Source organism: Corella eumyota, chromosome 4 (genome assembly GCF_963082875.1).
Source record: "Corella eumyota chromosome 4, kaCorEumy4.1, whole genome shotgun sequence".
Classification (NCBI taxonomy): domain Eukaryota; kingdom Metazoa; phylum Chordata; class Ascidiacea; order Phlebobranchia; family Corellidae; genus Corella; species Corella eumyota.
This window is the reverse complement of record NC_137493.1, coordinates 9,702,521-9,726,712: the sequence shown is the minus strand read 5'-3', so window position 1 is coordinate 9,726,712 and position 24,192 is coordinate 9,702,521. Positions and strand designations below refer to the sequence as shown.

At 28.6% G+C, this 24,192-nt stretch overlaps 4 protein-coding genes across 4 annotated transcripts; 1 reads left to right on the top strand and 3 right to left on the bottom strand.

The window, feature by feature from the left end:
* Positions 1–8,897: 8,897 nt before the first annotated feature.
* LOC145751006 (uncharacterized) lies at positions 8,898–11,569 on the bottom strand. Its single transcript, XM_082567074.1, has 7 exons — positions 10,950–11,569; positions 10,464–10,561; positions 10,228–10,343; positions 9,933–10,062; positions 9,684–9,777; positions 9,456–9,618; positions 8,898–9,308 (listed from the first exon to the last, which is right to left on the bottom strand). Exons 1-7 carry the CDS (start codon positions 11,533–11,535, stop codon positions 9,167–9,169), a joined length of 1,329 nt encoding a protein of 442 aa, XP_082423200.1. The 5' UTR covers positions 11,536–11,569; the 3' UTR covers positions 8,898–9,166.
* A 1,522-nt stretch (positions 11,570–13,091) lies between these two features.
* Positions 13,092–18,819, bottom strand: LOC145750793 (beta-scruin-like). The gene is made up of 11 exons (XM_082566870.1): positions 18,553–18,819; positions 16,880–17,027; positions 16,208–16,406; positions 15,890–16,031; positions 15,553–15,752; positions 14,780–14,910; positions 14,299–14,442; positions 14,057–14,187; positions 13,675–13,919; positions 13,335–13,558; positions 13,092–13,252 (listed from the first exon to the last, which is right to left on the bottom strand). The coding sequence occupies exons 1-11, from the start codon at positions 18,574–18,576 to the stop codon at positions 13,092–13,094; spliced, it is 1,749 nt and encodes a 582-aa protein (XP_082422996.1). The 5' UTR covers positions 18,577–18,819.
* A 2,020-nt stretch (positions 18,820–20,839) lies between these two features.
* Positions 20,840–22,833, top strand: LOC145750407 (uncharacterized). The gene is made up of 3 exons (XM_082566441.1): positions 20,840–21,353; positions 21,596–21,694; positions 22,324–22,833. The coding sequence occupies exons 1-3, from the start codon at positions 20,880–20,882 to the stop codon at positions 22,567–22,569; spliced, it is 819 nt and encodes a 272-aa protein (XP_082422567.1). The 5' UTR covers positions 20,840–20,879; the 3' UTR covers positions 22,570–22,833.
* LOC145750408 (uncharacterized) lies at positions 22,663–23,947 on the bottom strand. Its single transcript, XM_082566442.1, has 3 exons — positions 23,380–23,947; positions 23,146–23,286; positions 22,663–23,060 (listed from the first exon to the last, which is right to left on the bottom strand). The coding sequence occupies exons 1-3, from the start codon at positions 23,380–23,382 to the stop codon at positions 22,914–22,916; spliced, it is 291 nt and encodes a 96-aa protein (XP_082422568.1). The 5' UTR covers positions 23,383–23,947; the 3' UTR covers positions 22,663–22,913.
* Positions 23,948–24,192: the final 245 nt, after the last annotated feature.

Sequence of the window (24,192 nt, the reverse complement as noted above, 5' to 3'; positions counted from 1 at the left end):
TTTCTTATTTTACAAAAAAAAAATTATATTTGCTGTGGCATTACGAAACTTGTTAAGTTCACAATTTCGTTACTTATACGTCATTAGCATGCGAAAACGTCACTAAGCGAGACAATCGGTATTACAAAATTTTTCAAATTTAACGAACGAAATCGGACAAAATTTAGCAAGTACAATTTACCGTCTGTTAACTTAGTGAGAAGTATTTTGCGTTGGTTAACTATATGTTACATCGAAAATATCTTTTGTTTTTTTTTGCAGTTCGTAAATACTCATGTAATTTATAAATATTAATTGTAACAAATACAATTTCTAAATAAATCCTTAAAAACATTTATATGTATTGGTATTAAAATTTATTCAACTAAAATATTAGTTATACGCGATTTAGTTTAGCTTTTGATATATCTAAAAGGGTGTAAAGTAAAAACATATATTTTAAAACAATGTATGAGAAACGGTTTAACCTTTTGTCGTGGATTTTTAATACGGCTTTTTATTAATTAAGACAAAACGTTCTATTTGTTTGAACAAATACAAGTGTATAAAATACATATGTTTTGTGATGTAACGCATTTTTTAAACATTATTTTGACTAAAAAATATAATTACCGTACAATATATATTGCTAAGCTTTCCGCTATAAAATCTAGTTTTTCTTGTACATGTAGAATTATAAAAGCAACCCCGTGATTAAGATGTAACATCGCCGCTTTGATGTATCCCGTAATATTTACATAAAACGTAAGTAAAGTTATTTAACGCTTAACCGATACAACTTTTATTTAATTGATTTGAAAGTATTAATTTAATCGTCGGGTGTTATTACAAAAAATTCCACCCCAGTTTCGTGATGTGAAATTGCCAATTAAAATACCTCCTACACCAATTTCTGAAATTTTGATATTGCACCTTTACTAATTATACTTTGCAACATAGAAATTGAATAAGGTGTTACAAAATAATTTATAATAAGAGATGCTACATCCTGTAACGAAGAAGGTAAGTCCAAAACGTAGAAAGAAACGAATAAGTCTATTATAGAACACGATTTGTCTTATTCTTAAATAAAATTAAAAAAAATATTAAACTTAGTTAAGAACAAACGTTAATTGTTTTTTCAAACGTGTATTCGGTTGGGCCTTCAGGGCCAGGTGAACCCGGCATTCCGAGAGAACCATCGATTCCTGAAAAACCCTTTTCCCCCTAAATAAATTATTTTTGTCGGTTTAATAATATATTTACAATATATATTTATAAACAACCAAATAAGACAATTACAAAAAAGGGCCGTCGAAGAAGAACTTACAACCGTAAAATGCTAGGAAGACAAAAACTTGTATTAAAAAAATAAGATCTGGTTAATTTGTTTTAAAATGTTACCGTTATTTTTTATATTTCTTTGTCTATTTTTTTAATATTTTTACCATTGCTTTAGAGTTACTCAAAATATTTAAACATGTTTAAAAGTATTTACCTTTACTCCTTTTATTCCCTTGACACCTGGAGGTCCCCTAGGTCCAACCTGAAAAACAAAAAACATTTATAAACCCTAGTGAGCATTATCACAATAAAATAAAAACCAACACGGTACGAAATACCAAATACCAATTTCTATTACTTTGTATGGCATGCAGTGTCAGTTTTAATATTTAAAAAAAAAAAATTTTCGCAAGATAATTTTAAACAAATCTAAATAAAGCTTACTTACAACTAAAGCTTTTTTTGATATTTAGTATAACCAACTGACCTTATGTTACGCTTTTTAGTTACACGAATATATTTTAATAACTGCAAACATAAACTAAACCTGACATTATTCGACAAACTAACCTACAATTAAACACAATTTTAAAAAATACTAAACGGCCTAAAAGTAAAAAAAAGCAACGGGTTAAAATTGATTTCCCTGTTTTGTTTATTTTATCTATAGGGTAGCTTGTTTAATATATCAAAAGGGTAGTTTTTTTTTAAATTAAATAATACTAATAAGTTTTGCAATTTTAATCAGTTACATATGTTCAATATATGATTTTGATGGTTCATTTAATTAAAGTTAAATAGCAAGCATGTAGTGAGTGCATTTTTTTTATTTTTCCACTTTTTGTATTTGGGGCGGCATTACAAAACTTGTTACTTGTACGTCATAAGCGAGCGAGAACGTCACGTAGCGAAAAAATTGAAAAAAAAGATTAAAAAGGCGTCGTCGTAAGTTTACAATAAAAAAAAATGTTTTATTGTTTTTTTTTGGCAATTTTAAAAATTTTTATTAATAGTTTATTAAAGATTATTTTGATAAAACCTTGTGGTAAAATAATCCTTCTTTCGGTAATTTAATGTACAGTATAATTTTTAGCCACCAAAAGGAGCGCTAGAAACTGTTGGAAAGTACAAATGGAACGGATTTTTAAAAAAATAAAGTTTTTACGAAAAATTATTTTGTAATTTTTTTTACAAAACAATTTTTTGAGAATTTGTATGTTAAGGAAAAGGGTAAAATTTTAGTTTTAGATATTTGATTTTTAAGAAAACTTTTTTCGTTTTTTTGCTAAAAAAATTTTTGAGGTTTAGACGAAATATCGGCTAGGACAAAAAATTAGGGCTACGACAAAATTGCGGCTACAAAAAAACTGCGGTTAATTTCTAAGAAAAACCACTAAAGAAAAACCGTTTCTCAAACGCGACGTGCCTAAGTACTTGCATAAGTTAGTATGATTGCTAATCTTTAAAAAGTGCTACGTGTGCTTGCGTTTTTTTTTGTGCACGTTAAATGTGTTTATATTTGAATTTAACAACGCACCTGACATCAAAGTTTAAAAATATTTTTAACATTTTGAACACATTTATGCTTTAAGTTACGCAAATACCAGCGCCACAATTCAAATCAATTAATATAAAACACTTGCGCGTAGTTATTAAAAAATATAAATTGTAATTTTAATAAAATAAATTTTATTATTTATAGTACAGTTTAAACGCAAAGTTGAAATAATTTTTAAATAAAAATTAAAAAAACAACAATAATATGTCTGAAAATTTAAATAAAATTCAAAAAAAAATTCTAATGTATGTTTTGATGTAACTTAAATATAATTACTTACATTATTATCAATTAAAAATGATAAAACGACTTCAAAATATATTTTTTTATTAAATAAATCTAGTTAAGGTTTGACCTATATTTTGAAACATATTTTTATCATGATTATATTTATTAATATATTTCGGTGTCTTATAAATTGGTGTCAAAAAAAATTGTTTTGGTAAATTAAAAGTTTTGAAAATTTACTATGTCTTATTAGATTGTGTTTCAACTCTTCAATTTATAAAACGTTATTATCACTAATTACTAAATATAAGTATATTAAAATTTAACGGTCGTCGTAAAGTTTTCAAATTTTGGTCAACTGTATACTAAGATAATAAGATAATAACTAATAACTTAAAATTGAGGTTAAAACCTTAATTATGGTTTGTTTGTTATTTTTAAATGCATGTTTATTTATTAAAAATTAAAGATAAGTATTAAGCATTAAACTTGTAGTCTCAGTGCTTTTCAACCTTTTACAAAGACGGTTCGCACTTTTTGTTTTACTAAAATTTAAACAAAAGTTGCTAAGGAAAAGCTGTAATCAGATAAGATATCAAGAAACTCATAAAAATCTGTTCATTTAAAAAAAATAACGATGTTACGTTACCTTCATTGGAAAATTTTATTCGTATTTTAACTTATTTACACGTATATTAAAATATTTAAACGTAATATTTAGTACAATTTAAACAAGCAAAAAGTACTATTATTTTAGAACGAAAATGACGGTGCTTACTGCTTAGTGAAGATGTTACGTATTATGTTTTGTAAACGCAATATTTTCACAATCTAAGTGGTCTTTTACTCTTCGACGCTTTAATTTTGTTGTCTTTAATTTTTGTTGTCTCTCGCGCGGTAAATTAATTAAGTAAAAATAACAAATAAAGGTGCACGTTACACTTAATTTTGACATTACGTGATTTTTTGTGTGGCGCAATATCTAATTGCTAGGTATTACCGGTCTGCCGATTTAGGATATTAGACGGAGATAGTGTACTGTGGATACGCAAACATAAAAAATTATCGAGATTGCCCAAAATCAAAAAGCTAATGATTTGCTATTTCCATCCGCTACGCTTTCTTTTATATACACAAGTGCGTACCATCGCATAGTTTAAAAGGCTTTGGGAAAAAGATAATATTAGAAATTTGTCTCTTTTTGTAAGTGTTTAAGCGTTTTTGACTGGTAAACTTTCAAATAACAACATAGCCTTACCTGGTATAATTTTTTTACCTAATTAAAACTACTTTAAAAGTAAGAAATGCTTTATATAACATGGATAAATTTTGCTTTTTAGCATTAAAAGCTAAGTTTGTTTTCTGCAAAAAAAAATTTAAAAAAGTAAAACAAACGACTCAGAAAGGGCAAAATAAGGTTATTTTTCTGTGTCTGCCAGCATATAAACTTACGACGATGACGCAGTGCGTCACGTGACTTGCGAGAGTGAGATTTTCCCTATTTAGATTATTTACCTTCAAATCCCGATATCTCAAAAACTACTTGGCCAATTTTAAAAATAATGGTTAACGCATGCAAGTATTCTTTGCTGAGGGTAATAGTAAATTACCCCAACTAATAAGTATAGTAGGTTTTAAACGTTAACTAATTTAGTATTAAACCAATGCAGTAGGAAATTTCAAATATATTATTTTTGTTAGATGGATAAAATTTTAATTTTTTATTTATAATACTGAAATTAAATCTTTTACACCTGTGCGTAAATGTTAATAACCTAAATTTTATTTTGCGAAATTACTTTTATAAAGAAAAACCTAGAAAATCGAAATGGAGTATTAAAAAGTCAATCCCTTTTCAAAAGAATAAATGTATGATCATTCTTGATTATTAGCAAAAACATGAATACAGCTTAATTAATGCAATTTGGGCTATTTAAAATGTTTACATAACTTTTAAATTAGCTTACCTTATTTGGCTTTGGAACTGAGGTTTCAGTTGAACCTGGAATACTTTCCCAGGTTGACCAGGAAGACCAACCGGACCAACTTGACCAAAAATTCGGGTTATATTTATTTTTTGACGCAATGTCTGAAAAACTGTTAATGGTAATCTTTGATTGCACGACGCTTCGTGCTTTTCTTTTACAGTCACCAAAAGGATAACAATTAACCTTTGCTTTTCTTTTTTCAAGAAACAAAAAATCATTAGTTGAATGTTGATTATTCATATTCTGCTTTGCTAAGTTTATTAAATAAAACTTCGAATCGCCTTGGTGGAGTTGATGTTTTGAAGTTTTTAAACTTAATGTTTTTCTACTAAAGTTTTCAACTGCGCCGCTATTAGCCAAACTTCCTATCGGCAAATTGTTTTTAGGTTCTAAATGGCGTTTACGTAACAAATTGAATTTGCAATCCACAGGAAAAACTATAATGCCAATCCAGTAAAACATCATTGCATAAATATAACAAAAACACGATTGCATGTTTTTTAGCTATACCCCTAATTTTGTTGTTGTCGGAAAGTCCCATTTAAACTTAACAGCAAATAAAAACACTTTAAAAAATGTTCTTACGCTTAAAATAAAGTCTGCAAATTTTAAGTGTTATAAATAATGGCTAAAGGTGCAACAAGCAGTTATTTGAAGTTTTTAATGGTTTATAGTATAAAATTATTACGATTAAGTTGGCAATTATACCTGAGAAATATGTTTTTAATTATCTTCTTAATACAATTGATAAGCTTGGTTTATTTTAAACTTTCCTTATTTTAATAGTTTTTTTTATAAAAGTTGAAACCTGTATAAAAAAATATGACACAGAACATTTAGCTATCTTAGCCTAACTACTATAAAAATTATTTATTTTGATAATTTAGCTTTAAAATATATAAATTTATCGAAGCGTATAGTCAAGCGTAATAAATATCGATTTAATCCTTTTGTGTTACGCTTTGATTTTTTATATTGTAACAAATTTAAAATGCAAAAAACCTTAGCAAGACACAAATTTTCTGTGATGCAACTTCTGGATAAAAAATGTAACATAATTATTAGCCTTATTCTTTGCCAAACTGTTTTCGATATACGTATAGCACTTGACTAATCAATATGTGTTTACACATTATTAAATGAATACATTTGGATATCATTTCCATGGTTGTATTTTGATTTTAAATATATTTTTATATTGTTTAGGGACACTGACGCAAAGTTACAAACTATTTTTCTACTAACTTGCCACCTGGCTGCGCATGCGGTCAGTTTGATCAACTTATTGCGTCATTACTATTTTTACGTACGAGCGTATGTGTGTTGAATGTACGGCATCACTGAGGCAGGCAATTGCAAGATTAACGAGTAATTGCAATTTTCGCTAAACAGTACTAACTATCCCAAAACAGGGTTTCTTAAAAGCGCGCAATCCGTAAATTGCGACATGTTGGAGTGGTATTCTCATTAGATTCACCGGAAACCCTGTCGCGGCGAGAAGGCTGTGCGCACTCTTGATATCAGCGCATACTTACAGATTATCGTTATCAGCAGTTGCATTTTGTATAGTTATATTAATAATGACTAGTTATTGTAAAAGCACCTTTTACATTAACTAGTCATTAACTGATGGCCTACGGTTTAAAACTATATTTGTCCTTTAAAAACATTTAAACAACACTACTTATTTTTATTCTTGGTAACAAAAATTATTAACTTTAATGAAAAATACCTTAAAACTTTTTAATTGATTAACAGAAACCTTTGCTTATATATTTCTTCATTTTGTTATTTTTACGGCTGCTGCTTTTCAATTTATGTTGTGTTCTATAAAGTATGGTCAACGTGTTTGACATATTTTCTTGCAATCAAGATTTTCTTTATTTTAACATTTATAAAATAGAATTTTTTGAATATGCACCTGCGGCATATACAAGATACTAGATAAACTTACGCTACTAAAACCTGATTTAATGTTTTTAATAACTTTTAAATATACGTTATAGACGTAAAACAACTTTTAATTGAGTACTTGACATTTTGCCATATTGCTATTCCGACACAGAGTATAAATCGTCCCACAAGTTTACAATTTAAATTCTGTTTAGTGAATCAGGCGTATCTCCTGAAAAAAGTTCATCGGTGAGCAGTCTGGGTCAAGTCGCAGCTATAACCACGAAATAATACCCGTAACGTATAGACTTATACCAAATACATTACAGTAACCTAGAACAGTTCAACTATAAGACGTTTATTAAACCTTATATATATTTATTGTTAATTTGAAAAAAAGTATAAAATAACCCTACGATTGGATTTTAATTTTAAACGCAATATATCTGATTTAGATTTTCTTGTAAACGCTTTTTACGCAATGCCGTTAACATTATTTACACAAAATAAGTTTTACGTTACAGATGTAACGCCATTTCTTGTATAACGTCAGTTCTACGCTTTAATTTTAAAGCGTGTAAAATGAGTGTTATCTTAAACCAAGCTAGATTTAAATTAAGACATTTATTTTAATTTCCATGTAAATCTGTAAACTTGACTTAATTGAAGTACTTTTTTAATCCACACAACTACAAAGTTCAAAGATTGGCTACATTGGGTGCGTAGTGCCACAAAAATTTATCATTCAACGGAACAAGACAAGTTTGTATATAAACACCAGAACTACCATGAAAAAAATATATTTAATTCGTTCTGTCATATTTTGACTTTCCCCTTTTATATTGTATCAGAATATAACAGGTTAAAAAAATGTTTTGATAAATTACCGATTTTTATATAAATGTAAAAATAGGATATAATTCTTTAAATTTAATTTTGTTTAAATTTAAACGGTTCATAAGATTATCTAACCAATTATAATAATTTTAACTATTTTATGATGAAAATAATTTTAAATACCTAATTAATTTGGTAAAAGTGTTGATACCACGTTTTTATCGACTTACTGTAAATTTTCTTTAAGGGGTTTAAAAAGACAAAGAATAAACGTTTTATTTAACTGTTACTAACTTATTCATATCAGTTATTAACACAGAGTGTAATTCCTTAATTCCCTAACCACCGTGCATGTAAAAGTCATGACCCTTAATGATGGCTTTCAACCAATTCTCACGTTTTATATTATACACTTGGTGTGGTGCGAAACTTTACGTACGCTATGGGAGAGCATTAAGAGGTGAAGACCTACGCACACTCTTTAGCTATATTCACGCTAATGAATAGCAACTTGTAACTTTAAGTCAACTCTCGCGGGGCTGTCCTTAAGATCTAAATTGCTTAATGGAGCGATATCCGAGGAAAGTGTATGTTCTTTCAAATACCGCGAAACAGTCAAGCGATAGCTTCTCTAGAGAAATGATATAATTATTGTTATTCGTTAATTTTTTATTTAATTTTATTTATAAAATTAAACTTTTAACCTTCTTAAAATCTTTTAAAGTGTGTATAGGCTACGGTCAAAACATTCTTACGTTCTTCACATTTATATATTTAGTCCGTATACATAAGACCAAATTACTAAATAAACAAGCAATAAATGAATAGCTTTGCTTCCCTTTTACCATTTCAAATAAGCATTAAAATATTTTAAACAAACAAAAATAAATCTTTTAATTTGTTTTTGAGTTATTAATATCATAATATACAACTGACCTAAATATAAAAGCCTAATAACAATTTTTAAATTTTGATAAACAAACAAGCAATTTATAATTAGTGATGATTAAATATTAAAAATAGGAGGATTGGAACACAATATTATTATAAACATGTTTCGAAATCAAAGATTTCGAATCAAAAAATTTCGAACCATAATAATTAACGGCATTTTACGGTATTAAGTTAAATTACTATAAATTGACGAAATTTTTTGTTATAGATTATTCGCCATTTTATTAAAAATTGCCGTATTTACATAAAAGAAAACAATATATTACGTAATAATATGGGCGATTTAAACTTTAACTACATATACAAACAAAAATAAACAACACAAATTGGAACTTGTTTTAAAATAAAAATAAAATTAAAGCTATTTATTTTTAAAAAATTACTTAAAAATTTAAGAATAACAAAAAATATACTTTGTAAATTTTTTGGAGGGACGTTCAAAAATTTAATGTAGAAAACTTCCTTGAAAAGCCACCCCCTGTACCTGTAACTGTGACAAAGTATCGCCCATGTAATTTCCGCGATGATGTTCTACTGTCATTGCACCACCATTTGAACAAGAAAAGTGTTTTATAGCTGGTGGCGACCTGTTAAGCAATAATGAGCATTTTTAATTAAAAAAATAAAATGTCTGACATGTTTAAAGATTTACCGAAGTTTAAACAAAACTTAAAAACTCTTAAAAATATTTATCGGATTTAGAAACAAAACTTAGAAACTTGAACAAAAATCACCAGTGAAAGAAGTGATTGGGCGACATTAGTGAAATTTGAGGGTCACAAAGTGAATTTGATCCCTGTGTTAATATTGAGTTATGTCGCGACAACATATTTTCACTTATTGACGGAAGCATAGGCTGTTGGGATCGACATATAGATGCTGATAAACAAGTACTCTCTAAAACAATATTGATTTATTATTTAAAAGTATAATTTAAATTAAATATATGTTGTTCCTTATACCTGGTGCCGTAACGTAATGATGCATTCCTTTTCGAGCTGCTAATAATGAACGTTCGGTGCGTCTAAATTTGGCTCGTCTATTTTGAAACCAAACCTAAGAAATTAGATAACTAACATGAGTTTAAAAAAGAGTTAAAATGAAACGTGCAAAACAATGCTACTTTTATTTGTAAACCGTTACATCGCCTGCAGTTTGTATAACTTTTGTTAAAAAGTAACATTGGCTGTTTTATTTTTTTTATATTATACCTGAACCCGGGCTTCACTTAACTCAACTCGCCTGGCCAGTTCCTCCCTCACAAAGGCATCTGGATAATGTGTTCTTTCGAAAACTCGTTCAAGCGCAGCCAACTGACCACTGTTAAACGTGGTACGAGTTCTAAATATATCACAAAAATTGTTAATTGCAATACAATGCAGTTTTTCTTGGTTTGCTTGTTTTCCAAAAAAATATCAACATATATTTGTATATAGTGTATATTTTTAATCGTACGAGTGTATATTAATAAGGCATTTATTACAAATATAAAATAATATCTTAAACCTTCTTTGTTTTTTTCTAGGAATTGAAGTATTAATGTTGTGACTTCTGTCATCTTCGTGGGCCGGTGGTGTAGTACAAATAAAATTTGTGTGTGTTTTCGAAATATAATCGGAGCACTGTGAAATGATATTTTAAAAATCGTTTAAAATTGTTACACAACTAAAACTGCTCAAAATTTCATTTTTTATATATTTTAGTTATAAATAGTTTAAAAACGTGTACGACATTTTTGTTACTTCTATATCGTTGGTACTTTGTTTCGGGCATTGAGAAACTTCATTGCTGCACAAATTTGAACTCTTGTTCCGGTTCGACAACATATCAGTCGGAGAATCTTGTTAGGTAAATTATATTGTCTGTTTATATATATAACAGAAAAAATATATATGTATTTAAAGTTATATACATTTTTAAATAAATGTTTGATTTATACAAGTGGGGTGAATTAGCATACGATTAAAAAAATATCGTTAGTAGGTCTGCTTAAGACGCCTTTACCAGATTTGAAAATATTAAAACCGATAATATTTTCAAAGCATTTAAGAGTTCATTTTTATACGATTTAGAAAAACCGTAATCACCTTTTACTTAAAGACTCAATGTCACTGGAAAAGTCGTGAAGGAAATCAGGACGGGAGAGTTTTGATTAATAATCGTTACATTAGATTGCGGTTAGCAATATAAAAAGTTGTTTTTAAAAATATTTAAAGAAGTTTAATTACGTTCATTAGTTACTTTCCAGGAAATTTTCTTCTCATCATTATTATCACCTTTATTTAATTTGAACGATTTTTTTTCTTTTGGTAACTCTTGATTTATAGCATTTCCTTTTGCATTTATGGTCTTTGCACAAATGTTATTGCAAGGGTTAATACCCGTTGCAAACAAATCCTGCTCATTTTCGTTTTGACAAGACAAATTAGTTGCAATCCAATTTTGTTCGTCTGTTATTTGTTTAATTGATGATTGATGAAAATTGTTCCAGCTCAAACTCTCCTCTGAATGCAATGACCTTCCGAGCAAAATGTCACAAGTTTTATTTATTGGGTAAGAAAAGTCTAAGCTTTCATCAGAATTTGTTTGACGCTCGTACCTCTCTTTAATAGGCAACTCAGCGTTATGCGATTCTTTTAATGCGTTGTCTTGATTTTCTTGTAGAATAGTAGGTTCCTGATCTTTATTTGCGCCTTTAGGTTCGGTAGGCCAGTTGCTTTCAAATCTAGAACGTAGTTGGCTAGATTGTTTTTGTTCGGACAAATTTAATAAACAATTTACAGTAAAATTGCGAGCTTCCTGATATTCCGTCATTTTGTTAAAGTTAATTTATTCCCAAAATTTTAAAATTTTTTGTTGTTATTTAAATAAATTGACAAATGAATAAACTTAAAACAATAGTTAACGTAAAATTTTTTAACCTATAAACAGATATATAATTATGATTTTTAACCAATTGTTCTAATAACATTTCTATAAGCTAAACCTCAAAAATATAAATAAAGTGCTTTCTGCTTTCTAAAAACACTAAAAAACCAGTGACAATGTTGTTAACGTTGTTACTCTTTATCACTCATGTCTTGCCATAGCAAATTATAAACCACGTGGTGCATTAAGATGAGTTTCGTATTAAATAAGATTTTAAATCATCTGGGAATAAAATGAGAATTAAGGCGTCTAGTATGTTGGTAGAGTTAAAAGTTAAATAAATTGACTTTGTTATTTTTAAACAAATATAATTTCTAACAGATTACGAAACATATTTCTACATTTAACCATTTATCAAAAACGTGATAATTTTTATTTATAACTGACAGACCAAAATAATAAATATTACTTTTTGTTTATAAATACTACGAAATACCCATTTTCTGCGAACTTTAAAAAACCAAGTGATTATCAAAATTTTACGATTCGCACAAATTATCCCAAATTCCTATTGCTTTAATCTTTAATATAAAGAAAAATGTTTTTGGCATCAAAGTGATACCGCTAAGCTATTAACGCGTTTCATAAATGTTAACCTTTGATAAAAAGCAGGCCTTTTAATAATGAATTTCTTCACTTACTTTTAATAAAACTGGATAAGTAAGAGACTTTCCATATTTTTGAAAACGTACTTTTTTTAGTTTTATGCGATAGACTTTGATGGACAAGCGTATTAGATTTTTTAATTTGGTATTATCCACTATTGTAAAAAAAACATTTTGTATTTAAAAAATTACCATTGTAAATAAATACCAAAAAAAATTTTTTAGGCAAACCAGTCCAACAAAAAAACAATAATTTACAATTGTTTAAACATTTTAAGTCAAATAATGTAAATAGAATATTGTCGAGATTGGCAACTATGGCTTTTTATTGGTAACGTCATGTTGTGGTTGATGTATATAGTAGTCAAACAATGCGCGTATATAAAAGGCTTTAATAAAAATGCACGTATTTTTTCTTAATCTGAACCCTTAACAAACCTTTATTTAAACCTCTAACATCAAAATATTTTGATTCACTAACATTAAAATATTTTTTTTTTGACTAAAACAATCGATCCTTTTGTGGTTGAATCCCTATTACTTAACCTTACTTAGCCTTAATCTTTTTGAACTAAGCCCTATAATATAAACCACAAAAAAACATTTCCCCCGATTTATTTTAAACACTTTTTAGTATTTAAATCAAAAAATATTTTAAATAAATACAAAAAAAATAATAGGTCGCCCTGTGTTTAAGATAAATATGGTCCTTATATATATCTTACAAATAAAACAAAGTTTGTTAGTAATACTGTATTTTTAATTTAATAGCCCGATTCGTGAGACAATTTTAAAGTTTCCATTAAAAATTAGGACAGAAAATTAAATAAACAACGTTTAACATGTGTAGGTTACAGCAAGTCCAAGTAACTGAAGTGGCAACCCTGTTATTCCATCAACCCATTCACCTTTTACTGTATCATAACATTCAACTGAGTCAAGATTTCTTATAACACCATTATTACAATGTTTTCCACCAACGATGTAAATTCGAGGTCCTGTAAAATTTAAATTGTAACGTAAGCCTAACAAGGTTTGTAACTATAAGCAAATTATTCAATAACTGCAAGTTTTTTTTACCCAATACTGCTATTCCCGCATCGTGTCTTCCCAATCTTAAAGCAGATACCCCCTCCCAGATTTTGTCGTGGGGGTTATAGATATCAATATCATAAATACTGTTAAAGTTAGAGCATTCAATTTCAGCGTCTAACCATGCACCACCTAATATGTAAAGATGGCGTTTACATACAGCTGCGCTAGCAAAACAACGAGGAAATCGTAATTGTGTCATTTCTTCCCAGCTATAAAGTTAATTTTTAAATTTAAAGGTTGAAGTTCAAGTTATAATTATGAATTAAGTATGTAAATTAAGATAAGTTTAGAAATATTATGTTGTTATTTATAATGTGCATCACACCTGCAATGGTCATCATTGTACATTTCAACTGTATCCATAACTACGCCCGATTTGTGGCAATACCCACCCAGCACCCATAGTTTTTGCTCGTAAATTCCAACCGCCAATCCCGCCCTTGCACTCGATAGTGAACCTGAATATTCCCACGTTTTTTTGGCAAGGCAATACCGTTCAACGTCTCTTAAAATCCGGTGTTTGTGATCTTGGCCCCCGATTGCGTAAATGAACCCATTCATGTAAGCACCCTAAATGCGTATGTAAGTGTAAATTTTAGTTATTACCCAGTAAATATCGCGAATACGTCCAAAAGATAAGGGCCAAATCGTTAATATAATTTAATTTAAATACGGTACGTAGCAAATTTGTTTATGTAAAATTTTACTTGTAACCCCATTCTGGGTGTTGACATCGAATCAATTTTACACCATGTAAACGTGCCAAGAGAAAGCCGATGGCAAGTGGAAACTGAACACAATTCTGCACCTGCTCCAGTTAAAGAAGGGTCAGATCCGCCTTTTTTTTAAATTTAAAAATAAAAAAATTATTTACTTGCCATTATATTTTAAATTTAAACATTAAAAATTTTAAACAGATCTTATTTTTTTTATCTGTTACATTTTTTACCAATTACATATAGTGCTCCTTGAGCATAAATCACAGCATGGTGATTTCTTGGCTCTTGCAAAGTTGCAAATCTTAGCCATGCGTTTTCTCGTTCCTCGTACTTGTAAACACCGTTTGAAGTAACCTTTTCTTTTATGTCAATTCCTAAAATTTTAATAACTACGAGTAACAATTAAACGCTAAAGTAGTAAAACCTGAAAATAAGAAAAAGTGGAATATACTTAATTTAAATATACTAGATTCAACTCTGGGCATTTTGGAATTAAAAGACTTAATAGCGATTGCAAAAAAAATTGTTTAAAACAATAGCCAAACGGATGTGGCAAGTCACTATAGAAATGGAATTCTATTTTTTTATAAGATTTTGTTTAGACTTGTAAATATTAATAAACTTGTGAATTATTCGTAAGAAAAAAAGTATTAAAGACAAAATACACTACAATGTAAAACCTGAAATCCAGTACTAAAAATGGGATTATACCTCCTGATGCCAAAATGTAATCAGGACAGCATTCACAAGGTCTAATGGGACAGCATGGATAAGGTTCATCATTTTTCACAAGATCTAAACGGTCTTGTATTGCCCATTCATCAACATCCGAGTAATAACAACTGCAATTTACATTTTAAAAATAATTTATTAAAAACACATACAAAACAGTAAACTCTATAAATATATCATATATATTACTATTGTGTCACTATGAGTAAATAATGTTAAACCATCAACATTTTAATCACATTTTCAAAACGTTTTTATTTTTTTTTGTGATTTTATAAACTTTTTTTTCAATTATTTTGATTTTATGCCAATTTTTCTGCTTGTTATAAAAAATGTTAGAAATGTTGCTAATTTAAAAATCTAAATGGCACAAAATTTATATAAAAAAATTTAACATGGGGTGCAAGAGAAAATTTACAACCAATTTTTAATATTTTATATTTCGAAAACATTTTGCAACCATAAAAATTTTGCAACCATAAAAAAATTGTGCTAAGACTATTTAAAATTGCTAAATCTTTTTTGACATACTCAAACAAAACCTTTTTACTATTAATTTTTTTAACAAGAAATTGTAGAAAACAGCTTATTTTGGGTTAAAATTAATGTATATTAAAGCTGCCACTAACAACTTGTAGTCTTTATGCATTAAGTAACAGATATCAACATATTAAAACATTGTTTTAGTAAGCAACCAAATATGTTTAATATAATTTAACATAGAAAAACTTTTTTAAATAAAACGTATTCACCTCTTGCCTAACCTACGTTTTTCAGCACTGCTTGAGTTTTTTTTTATAATATTTTCATCATCTTGTAGTGATTGTGATTGAAGACAATGGTGTCTAAATGCTTCCAATATATAGACTCGACATTTCTTTTTTTTCATAAGATAGCCTTTAGTTTCAACATGTTCAGCTAACTCTTGAGGAGATAACAGTTTTAAACGAATCTAAATCAACATAAATAAGTTTCTTTTTATGACAATACGTTTCAAGACTTTAAAACTTATACAAAATTTTTAAGTAAGTTAGTCAATTGCACATAAACAAAAAAAAATTGCGTTAAAAGGCAATAGCCATAACCTACTTTTGATAAAATATACGGTGCATGCACTATATGTAAGGAATCTGCTTCCAACCATTTGCACAGAGCAATGAAAACGTCAAATTCTTCCAAATCTAATCTATTGTCGTCAAACATAGCAGCCACCGTGTGAACTGACGCCTTTCTACAAAAGTAGTTCATTAAATCAAAAGAGAACTAAAGTAATCTTGAGTCCATGCTAATTATTTTTAATTTAAAAGTTAATTGCCTTAAAAAAGTTAAATATAAAATTGAAATATGTTAATGGTTGATAAAACACAATGTATAGGTTAACTTAAGAATACTAAAAGTGCGACTTACAAATAACCCGGTGTATTAATTATTTTAGAAAAATTTCTGGCTGCAAAAGTAAGTGAACATGATAGTGTTGCCATGTCCCCCTGTAATCTCAGTTCATCCATTATTCCACAAACTGTAAGATTTTCATCTCTGGGTAACTGATATCTATGCGCGGGGTCGACATCGTTCGTACTATTTAAACTTTCGCTCTGACAACAATCTGTTTAGCATTGCTTAACTTTAAGTTTACCTCTTATTGTGTTACGTGTAATGACAATAGTTCTGTTTTTAAATTAAACAACCAAAACAAATTCTATGTTTTTAGGAATTTTATATGATACACTTATTAAAATTAAGCGTATTTTACCTTTTTCTGGGCACACTAATTTAGAACTTTCTTTGTTGTTGTAGGTTGGTCGCAGTCGACAATTTTTTTCAGTTTTGCCTTGCTGCATTTTGTCATTTTTTGTCCAATGTTTATTAAATTGATATTCACAAAAAGCTATAAAAAATTAAATTTATCCAAAACAATATAAGGGTATAAGATTTTACATGTTTGTAAATACTACTAAAAAAACATCATTTTATTTAAAAAAATCTTATTTATAGGTTATTAATTTATGCAAATCTGTATACTTAAAATAAATAAATTGCTTATAAAATACTTATTTTGTCAATGGACAAAAAAGTTACCGTTTTGTGTATTTAATTCCCAGTCCAAAAGTCGGTGTAAAATTGAATCTGCCATTCCCTGCATTTCTAAACGAGCTGCAGCGAGAATAAGAGGTCGAATTGTAATCGGTCTTACATCCACTTCAGCAGTATACATAAAGCGTATAACCTACACACAGTTAGCCCAAGTTCTTATTTTTTTTTAAATCATTATGCTGAGAAAATAATATGCGGTTTGGTATAAAAAATGCTTATTTTCACATAAGTTATACTTTTTAATTAGAGTTAAAAAGTATACTTAAAGAGATGGTTCGGTCGCAGAGTTTCTTTTTTAATTATGTTGGAATTTTTCCTACACGAGGTTACCATTATTTTAAAAATTGGTAGTTTTTAAGATATCGGGATTTAAAAGTGATAGGGAAAGTCCCAACGCTCGCGAGTCACGTGACGCACGACGTCATCGTCGTGAGATCTTATGCTGGCAGACATAGGAAAATGACCTTATTTTGTCCTCTCTGAGCCGTTTGTTCTACTTTTTTTAAATTTTTTTTGCAGAAAACAAACTTAACATAAAAATCAATATTTAGCCGTATTATATAAGACATTTTTTACTTTTAAAGTATTTTTAATTAGGTAGGCTGTATTTGAAAAATTCTAACAAATTAAGATTATCTTGTTAATTTTGGAAATTTACAAGCCAGAAACGGCCAATCTTGGCTGACAAACACTTACAAGAAACAGACAGGTTAACAGAGTGTTACTGAAGCAATGTTTACCTGTTAGAACAGTAAGTTTTGCTTAAAACTTAATATATCCGACAATTTCGTTGGGTATCATATAAAAATAGTCCCAATCACTAAACGTCACATGAGTTAACATAAAGTATATTATACATCAATAAACTATAAACTAAATATTCTGGTTAACATCTTTTATGTATTTTTTATTAATAATTCCAAGCAATTTTTAATATAACGTACAATATACCTAAGTACTTGTACCCCTGGCAACAAACATTAGTGTTTGCTGCCTTTCTTAACTTTAGTTTGTGCTTTACACTTGTAAAAATATAACCTAAATAATTGTTATAGTATAATCAAAACAAAGTATATATCGTCTATATAGGCTATATACGCTAACTTGACAATATATTAGTTAACAACAATAAAGTGATTTTATTTTAAACAAAACTAAGACTGTGTTAACGGTAAACTTTGCTTTAATAAGACTTAGTTGACCTGTCTGTTTCTCGCAAGAGTTTGTAAGCCTTTTTGGCTGGTAAACTTTCAAAATTAACAGCATAGCCATAATTTGTTAAATTTTTTTAAATACGGCCTACCCAATTAAAAATACTTAAAAAGTAAAAAATGTCTAATATAATATGGCTAAATATCGCTTTTTATGCTAAGTTTGTTTTTTGCAAAAAATATTTAAAAAAAAGCGGCTCAGAGAGGACAAAATAGGGTCATTTTCATATTTCTGCCAGCATATGATCTTACGACGATGACGTCGTGCGTCACGTGACTCGCGAGCGTTGGGACTTTTCCTATTACTTTTAAATCCCGATATCTCAAAAACTACTTAACCATTTTTTTAAATAATGATATCCTTGTGCAAGTTGGGAAAATTCCAACTTTAAAAAAAAGAAACTCTGCGACCGAACCATCTCTTTAAATAAATATTATTATTATTACCTGAAAAAAAGTTTCTTTGCTCATGAAATCGACTATGATTTCTTTTTGCCAACCGAAAGAGTTTGTAGAAGAAACTTCTGCATTTTTCAAAAAAGCAGCGCGAAAAAATGGGCTACAAGACACAGGTACTACTGAATGACAATGAAATTCTTCCCCCTTGACATTGATCACAGAATCGCACAACTTTTTCGCTTTCCATAATTTGACCAAGTTTTTCCAACTTTTAACACAGTGTTTGTGGCTGACCGAGTCACAATCTTTCCATTGTCTGCAAGAAAAATCCATTTTAAAAAATTTAACTTTGGGTTTTTAAAAAAACATTTTTACAGTAATTTGTTTGGATTATGCTTAAACAATATCTATTATTGGCGATAATCAAACACAGTTTATTACAATGAATCTGCAATCACCTGTTAATGTAGGAATACGACATGAAAAATTAACTTTTTTATTTATAAGTTTAATTAGACAACATTTTAAAAATATCAAAAAGAATTTAAGGACTTTTATATCCTACTGCTGATAAACATATTAGCTTACCTTAACTGTTTATATAGAAATAGGCCTACTCCTGTAACGTATGCGGCTTATCCGTAACTATAACCTCGCACAGAGTTCAGCGTATAAGATTAATTTACAAGCAAACATGCACAACACAATAACTTTACACAACTGTTCAGCAGGTTGTTAACAATGTCACTCCACATAAAACAGAATTCAAAAACTTAAGTCAGTCACATGCCGCTAAACAGTGACGCCCTTATCAGCCGGTCCAGACATATAATTAATTTAAGGCAAAGTAAATGGCACCAAATAACTGAGGACAAACTAAGTGATAACGCTATTTGTAACATTACATCAAGTAATATTCAGATACCAATGCAACGCATAAACGATATTCTTTCACCCTTGTTGGTTTGTTGATGCACTGACATATTATCTTTTAGCAAACATAAATTAAGATAAATTTTGTTGTTGTTTTTATTTGTTAATGTAAGATAGTACTTAAGTTATAATTAAACTTACAGTTGTATTGTGTTTAAGTGACTTTATGTACGGTTTGCTTGACGAAGTAAAGCGCTTGAGACAAGTGAAATTAATTTTTTTTAATAACAGTTCAGTTAGAAAAAATAAAAAAAAATTCCTAAAATAAAAGTTCCTGTAAAGAGCAACTGACGTGTCTGTGAACTCCTGACTACAATCAAATTTTTTTTTTGTTATTTTGAATAAAGAAATGATTCGATGGAGCTCAATAATAAATAACGCATTGTTAATTTTAAATTATGTATAAGTTTAAATTATGTAGCCAAAAGAAAGCTATAACAGAAACTATTGCAAAGTTAAATAAATATGTTTCTTGTCTTACCAAAAAATATATTTGAGAACCTACAAGGCACAACAATTGTTTCCTTCATTTTAGTAAAACTGTTTTCGATTGGGACGCGGAATTTGAGAGAATGGAAAATGAAGGAACGGAAATTAAAGGAACGGAAAATGAAGAAACCGGAAAATAAAAAAACGGAAAATAAAGGAGCCGGAAAATGAAGGAACGGAAAATGAAGGAACCGGAAAATGAAGGAACGGAAAATGAAGAAACCGAAAAATAAAGGAACGGAAATTAAAAGAAGAGGAAAAATAATTGCTTCGAGGCAGAAAGAAGGTGAATCCATTAACTGCTTTAAAGCGGGTTAAAAGATGCTATAGCAGATGCACTGAGGGCAGAACTACATCACGCTGCCAGTTTAAAATTAACCACTTAAGCATCACCCAAACGACCTAAAGCGACAAATGGGTTGTTCCATTAATTGCTTTAAGCGTAAATAAAATTACCCCAGCAGAAATTACCCCAAACTAATCGTTTTTTTTACAATATTAATTTTTATGATTGCTTTACTTTATTTTTGGATAGTTTTAGAAGTTAAAACAAATTATTTTTTGAATTAAGAAAATATTTGTTAACATTTGTATAGAAGAAAAACATATTTTTGGTCAAAACGCAAAAGTGGCGCAGGCCCTTTAATGTTAATCTAGCAAGTTTCTCGTTCAATAAAAACATTTTTTTTTTCATAATAAAAGCTGTATAGAAAAAAACGTAATTGTCCGAATCTATTTAAATGGTTCAGGACAATAATACTTTTTAAAAAGTCAGTTTGATGTTTTTTAAAATGTGGAAGTCCTATAAATGCCAACCTGATGGGGAAGTCACATGACACATTTTTAAATTTTTTTTCCCAGTTTTGTCATGAAGAAATTTATGATAGAAGGCAAACACCAAGCTGTAAATTTATTGTATAAGTTTTTGGTTTTGTTTTGGCGAAAAACTTATTATGGAACTTATAAGTGTGCACCCTGTGGACGACCATACCTGGCCAAGAGTCAAGTCGATACTTGTCAATTCTTTGCAAGATCTTAATCTATACAAGCTGTTGTCCCAAGAAACGGATAAGCGACATAGGTTTATGAATGATTATATAGAAAATGAATACCAAGTTAGTAAAAAGACTGGAAAATCCTTCTTTTGGTATTGCCGAATTGACCAAATCGAACCCAACTCTAGCGAAAACAAAAATAAAATATTTATGGCAGCAAAACTAATATTGCCAGACGGGGTGTTTCTTAACAAAAGTGCAATAACATTGTTAGATATAAACTCGTTTGTAGGTGCAAAAAATACATTACGCTTTGACAAAGATGTTCAAACAACACTAGCTTTTCCAAATCATATTGATATTGCATCAAAATATCCCCACATTTTTAAGAAGCTTTCTACATTTCGTCATTGGCAACAGGAGCGTGGCATGGTAAATATTATCTTTAAAAATGATCTTTATATATTAACTTTGACTATATTTAACAACTAAAAGAAAGCTAAATGATTTAAAAGTAAATTGAATAACTTATATAAACTATTTATAATTTCAACAATAAACCATAAATCTATTCACAGAATTGCAAAAAAAATCTTATTATAAGGTTCCGTTTTTAGACCTTGTAGTAAAAACATCAAAAAATTAAATAGAGTTAATAATATTCTATTTTAAAGGAAATTGCTAAACAAATAGGTTTAATGCACTGGGAAGGGTGCAACATCGCAATAGCCTCAGAGTTCAGAAAGATGGGAATCGCAGTAAAAGGAATAAAAGTTAGTATTTTTTGTTTTAAATATCCTATACTAAATTTTAAATATTAAATTCATTTAACTGCTCTAATTTTTAAAAGTTTGTTAGTTTTTTATATTTTTTTTGTATAAGATTTTTGTATGGCCTACATCCCGTATTTCCTTATAAAAACTTATAAACTAAAAAATCAAAAGGTTTAAAATGCAATTACCCGGAATTTTTAAATAATTAGAGTATGTGTGTAATTATTTCCTGGTTATCAAAGTGCGTAAAAAAATGAAAAAAGAATTTCAGTAAAAACGTACTTTTTAATTTTTTTTGTATTAGGTTTGTGGAAGCTTGAACTATAATTTTACCAACATTAAAATTCTTAACATGACGTCATTCTTTAACAAAACTCAATTTGTAATTAAGTTAATAACGCTTTATTTTTAATTTTGTTATGTTAGGTCTATCACAAAACAGTTTTTAATAACTAAAACCTTTCATCATTGCAAAAAATTGCCTCATATGCAAAAAATCACCATTGGCATATGAATTATTTAAAGACTATGTGCGTGGCCTTGTATAAAGACAAAGGGTGGTCGAATGGACCGTTAAATAAGTTTTTGAGATGAAAAATATGCCAGTATTAACTTAATTAATTTAATAGAAGGCAATGTCAACGTTTATTTATCTCGCCGATGCTGCAAACTGCCACCTTATACTTGCAAACACTGGTGTACCAGCATGTCGCTATGTTTGCAAACACGCTGGATTTCAGGAAGTTTTTCAATACTGGTACGCCAATCACGAGCGTTGGCTTATGTTAGCTGACATCAGAGAAGTACAGGAAACGTCGCTGCCTAAGATGATCGACCTTGTCGAAACAACTTTGATTGCCAATAAAAATATTTAACATGGCTTATGATTTTTTGGTAGCTCTGTAAATTTTGTACCTATAACATTTTCACACCTGATTAAACTTGAATAACAATTTTTAAATTCTTTACAGTTTTTTTTAATTATGGTTACGTGACTTAACTTTTATATATTTAAAAGTAATGTTGGTAGAGTGTTATTAATTTTAACATAAATTGGTGTATTAAATAATTGTTACTAAAATTTATTTTACTAATGTAAATTTTCTACACTCGTGAAAACTAGAGTATTACGTGTTGTTGTAAATATTAAAAATTATTTTAAAATAAAGCATCAAGTAATTTACAAAGAATATTTATTATACGATTAATTAGAGGCTAATCATTTCTTTTTCTTTTTTCCCTTTTTCTTTTTTTTCCCACTTTTTCCACCTGCTGGCCAAGCAAATCCCCTTTTCTCTAGGCAATCGGGGGCATGGTGACAAATATAATAGGCATTTGTCATTGCTGCCGGACCAAGTATATCGATCTAATGAATAACAAAACAATCTAAGAAAAACCTTTTAAACAAAGTTTTTTAGTACAATAAGTTTTAAACTTTGTATTATTGTAACCTCAACAAGTGATTTGCTTGGTAAAAGGCTATCAGACTTTGCCGAACTTAATTTCTTTTTTTTAGCTTTTGGTCCTTTACTTGAACCTCGGGACTTCTTTTGTCCTTTTAACTTTGGACTTTTATTTCCCTTTCTTGAAGGCTGTATTGTATAAATTGATATAAAAAAACTGTTATTTTTTTAGTCCACCATGTATAGGCCTATAAAAAAGTCAAAGCTTTATATTTTAATTACCATTGTTTTCAATTTGCAGACTTTAACGTAATCCTTTCCATGAGCTATTGTTGTTTGAGATAAAAAAAAAATTAAATAGTATTTTAATAAACAACTACGGAATATTTATAATTTACATAAATGTTGTTCTACAGCATATTGCCAATTTCTTTAAGCTAACTTTTTTAGTTAAAATTTTTTTAGGTAAAAAAACACAAGTTTTAGTTTAAACTCTTTAATATAACACTCCACTTTGTTTATAGTAGCTGAGGCAATAAAAATGTAATACCAAAACTAATTTTATAATTGTTAACTTTGCGGTACAAACAGCAATATTTGTTTTTATACAAAAAATATACGAATTGTTTGGTTATTTTTGTACGAAGTAAGACGTAATGACAAATCTAAAATTGAATGATTGTTATTTTAAAAACCCAACAATAGGCCCACAAAACATCTCGTCTAGCTTCGTTTAATAACTAATCTATGCTAATTCTAAACCTTTTTTTTAAGTTGGGTTTTCTGTTCTTAAACTTATATATTACTTTATATATTGTACTTATAATATAGCAAATTTAAAACACTTAATATAAGTGACCCGTATGTTCTTTTATTTAGTTGAAAGAAAGATACTTTCACTTAAACGCCCAAATGTATATTAAAACAACGAACAAAAGATCGCAAAGCGTCACAATGAATTTTTTATAACAAAAGAATATTATTCTTAGAACCAAGCTATTCAAAGCTATTATACTTTACGTCAAAGTTATTTAATATTAGTATTACATAACAGAATTATAGCAAACTATACATAATTAGTGTAAGCAAGATAAA

Excerpts from the sequence above, each read along its gene's own strand:
- LOC145751006 (XM_082567074.1), bottom strand. The coding sequence starts at position 11,535 with ATGACGGAATATCAGGAAGCTCGCAATTTTACTGTAAATTGTTTATTA. Across the intron at positions 10,344-10,463 it reads AAAGTACCAACGATATAGAA|TGCTCCGATTATATTTCGAA; the intron begins GTAACAAAAATG and ends ATCATTTCACAG. Across the intron at positions 9,778-9,932 it reads TAAGTGAAGCCCGGGTTCAG|GTTTGGTTTCAAAATAGACG; the intron begins GTATAATATAAA and ends CTAATTTCTTAG.
- LOC145750793 (XM_082566870.1), bottom strand. The coding sequence starts at position 18,576 with ATGAGCAAAGAAACTTTTTTTCAG. Across the intron at positions 16,032-16,207 it reads ATTAATACACCGGGTTATTT|AAAGGCGTCAGTTCACACGG; the intron begins GTAAGTCGCACT and ends CTACTTTTGTAG. Across the intron at positions 15,753-15,889 it reads CACCGTATATTTTATCAAAA|ATTCGTTTAAAACTGTTATC; the intron begins GTAGGTTATGGC and ends ATGTTGATTTAG.
- LOC145750407 (XM_082566441.1), top strand. The coding sequence starts at position 20,880 with ATGGAACTTATAAGTGTGCACCCTGTGGACGACCATACCTGGCCAAGA. Across the intron at positions 21,354-21,595 it reads GGCAACAGGAGCGTGGCATG|GAAATTGCTAAACAAATAGG; the intron begins GTAAATATTATC and ends TCTATTTTAAAG. Across the intron at positions 21,695-22,323 it reads TCGCAGTAAAAGGAATAAAA|AAGGCAATGTCAACGTTTAT; the intron begins GTTAGTATTTTT and ends TTAATTTAATAG.
- LOC145750408 (XM_082566442.1), bottom strand. Across the intron at positions 23,061-23,145 it reads CAAGCAAATCACTTGTTGAG|ATCGATATACTTGGTCCGGC; the intron begins GTTACAATAATA and ends GTTATTCATTAG.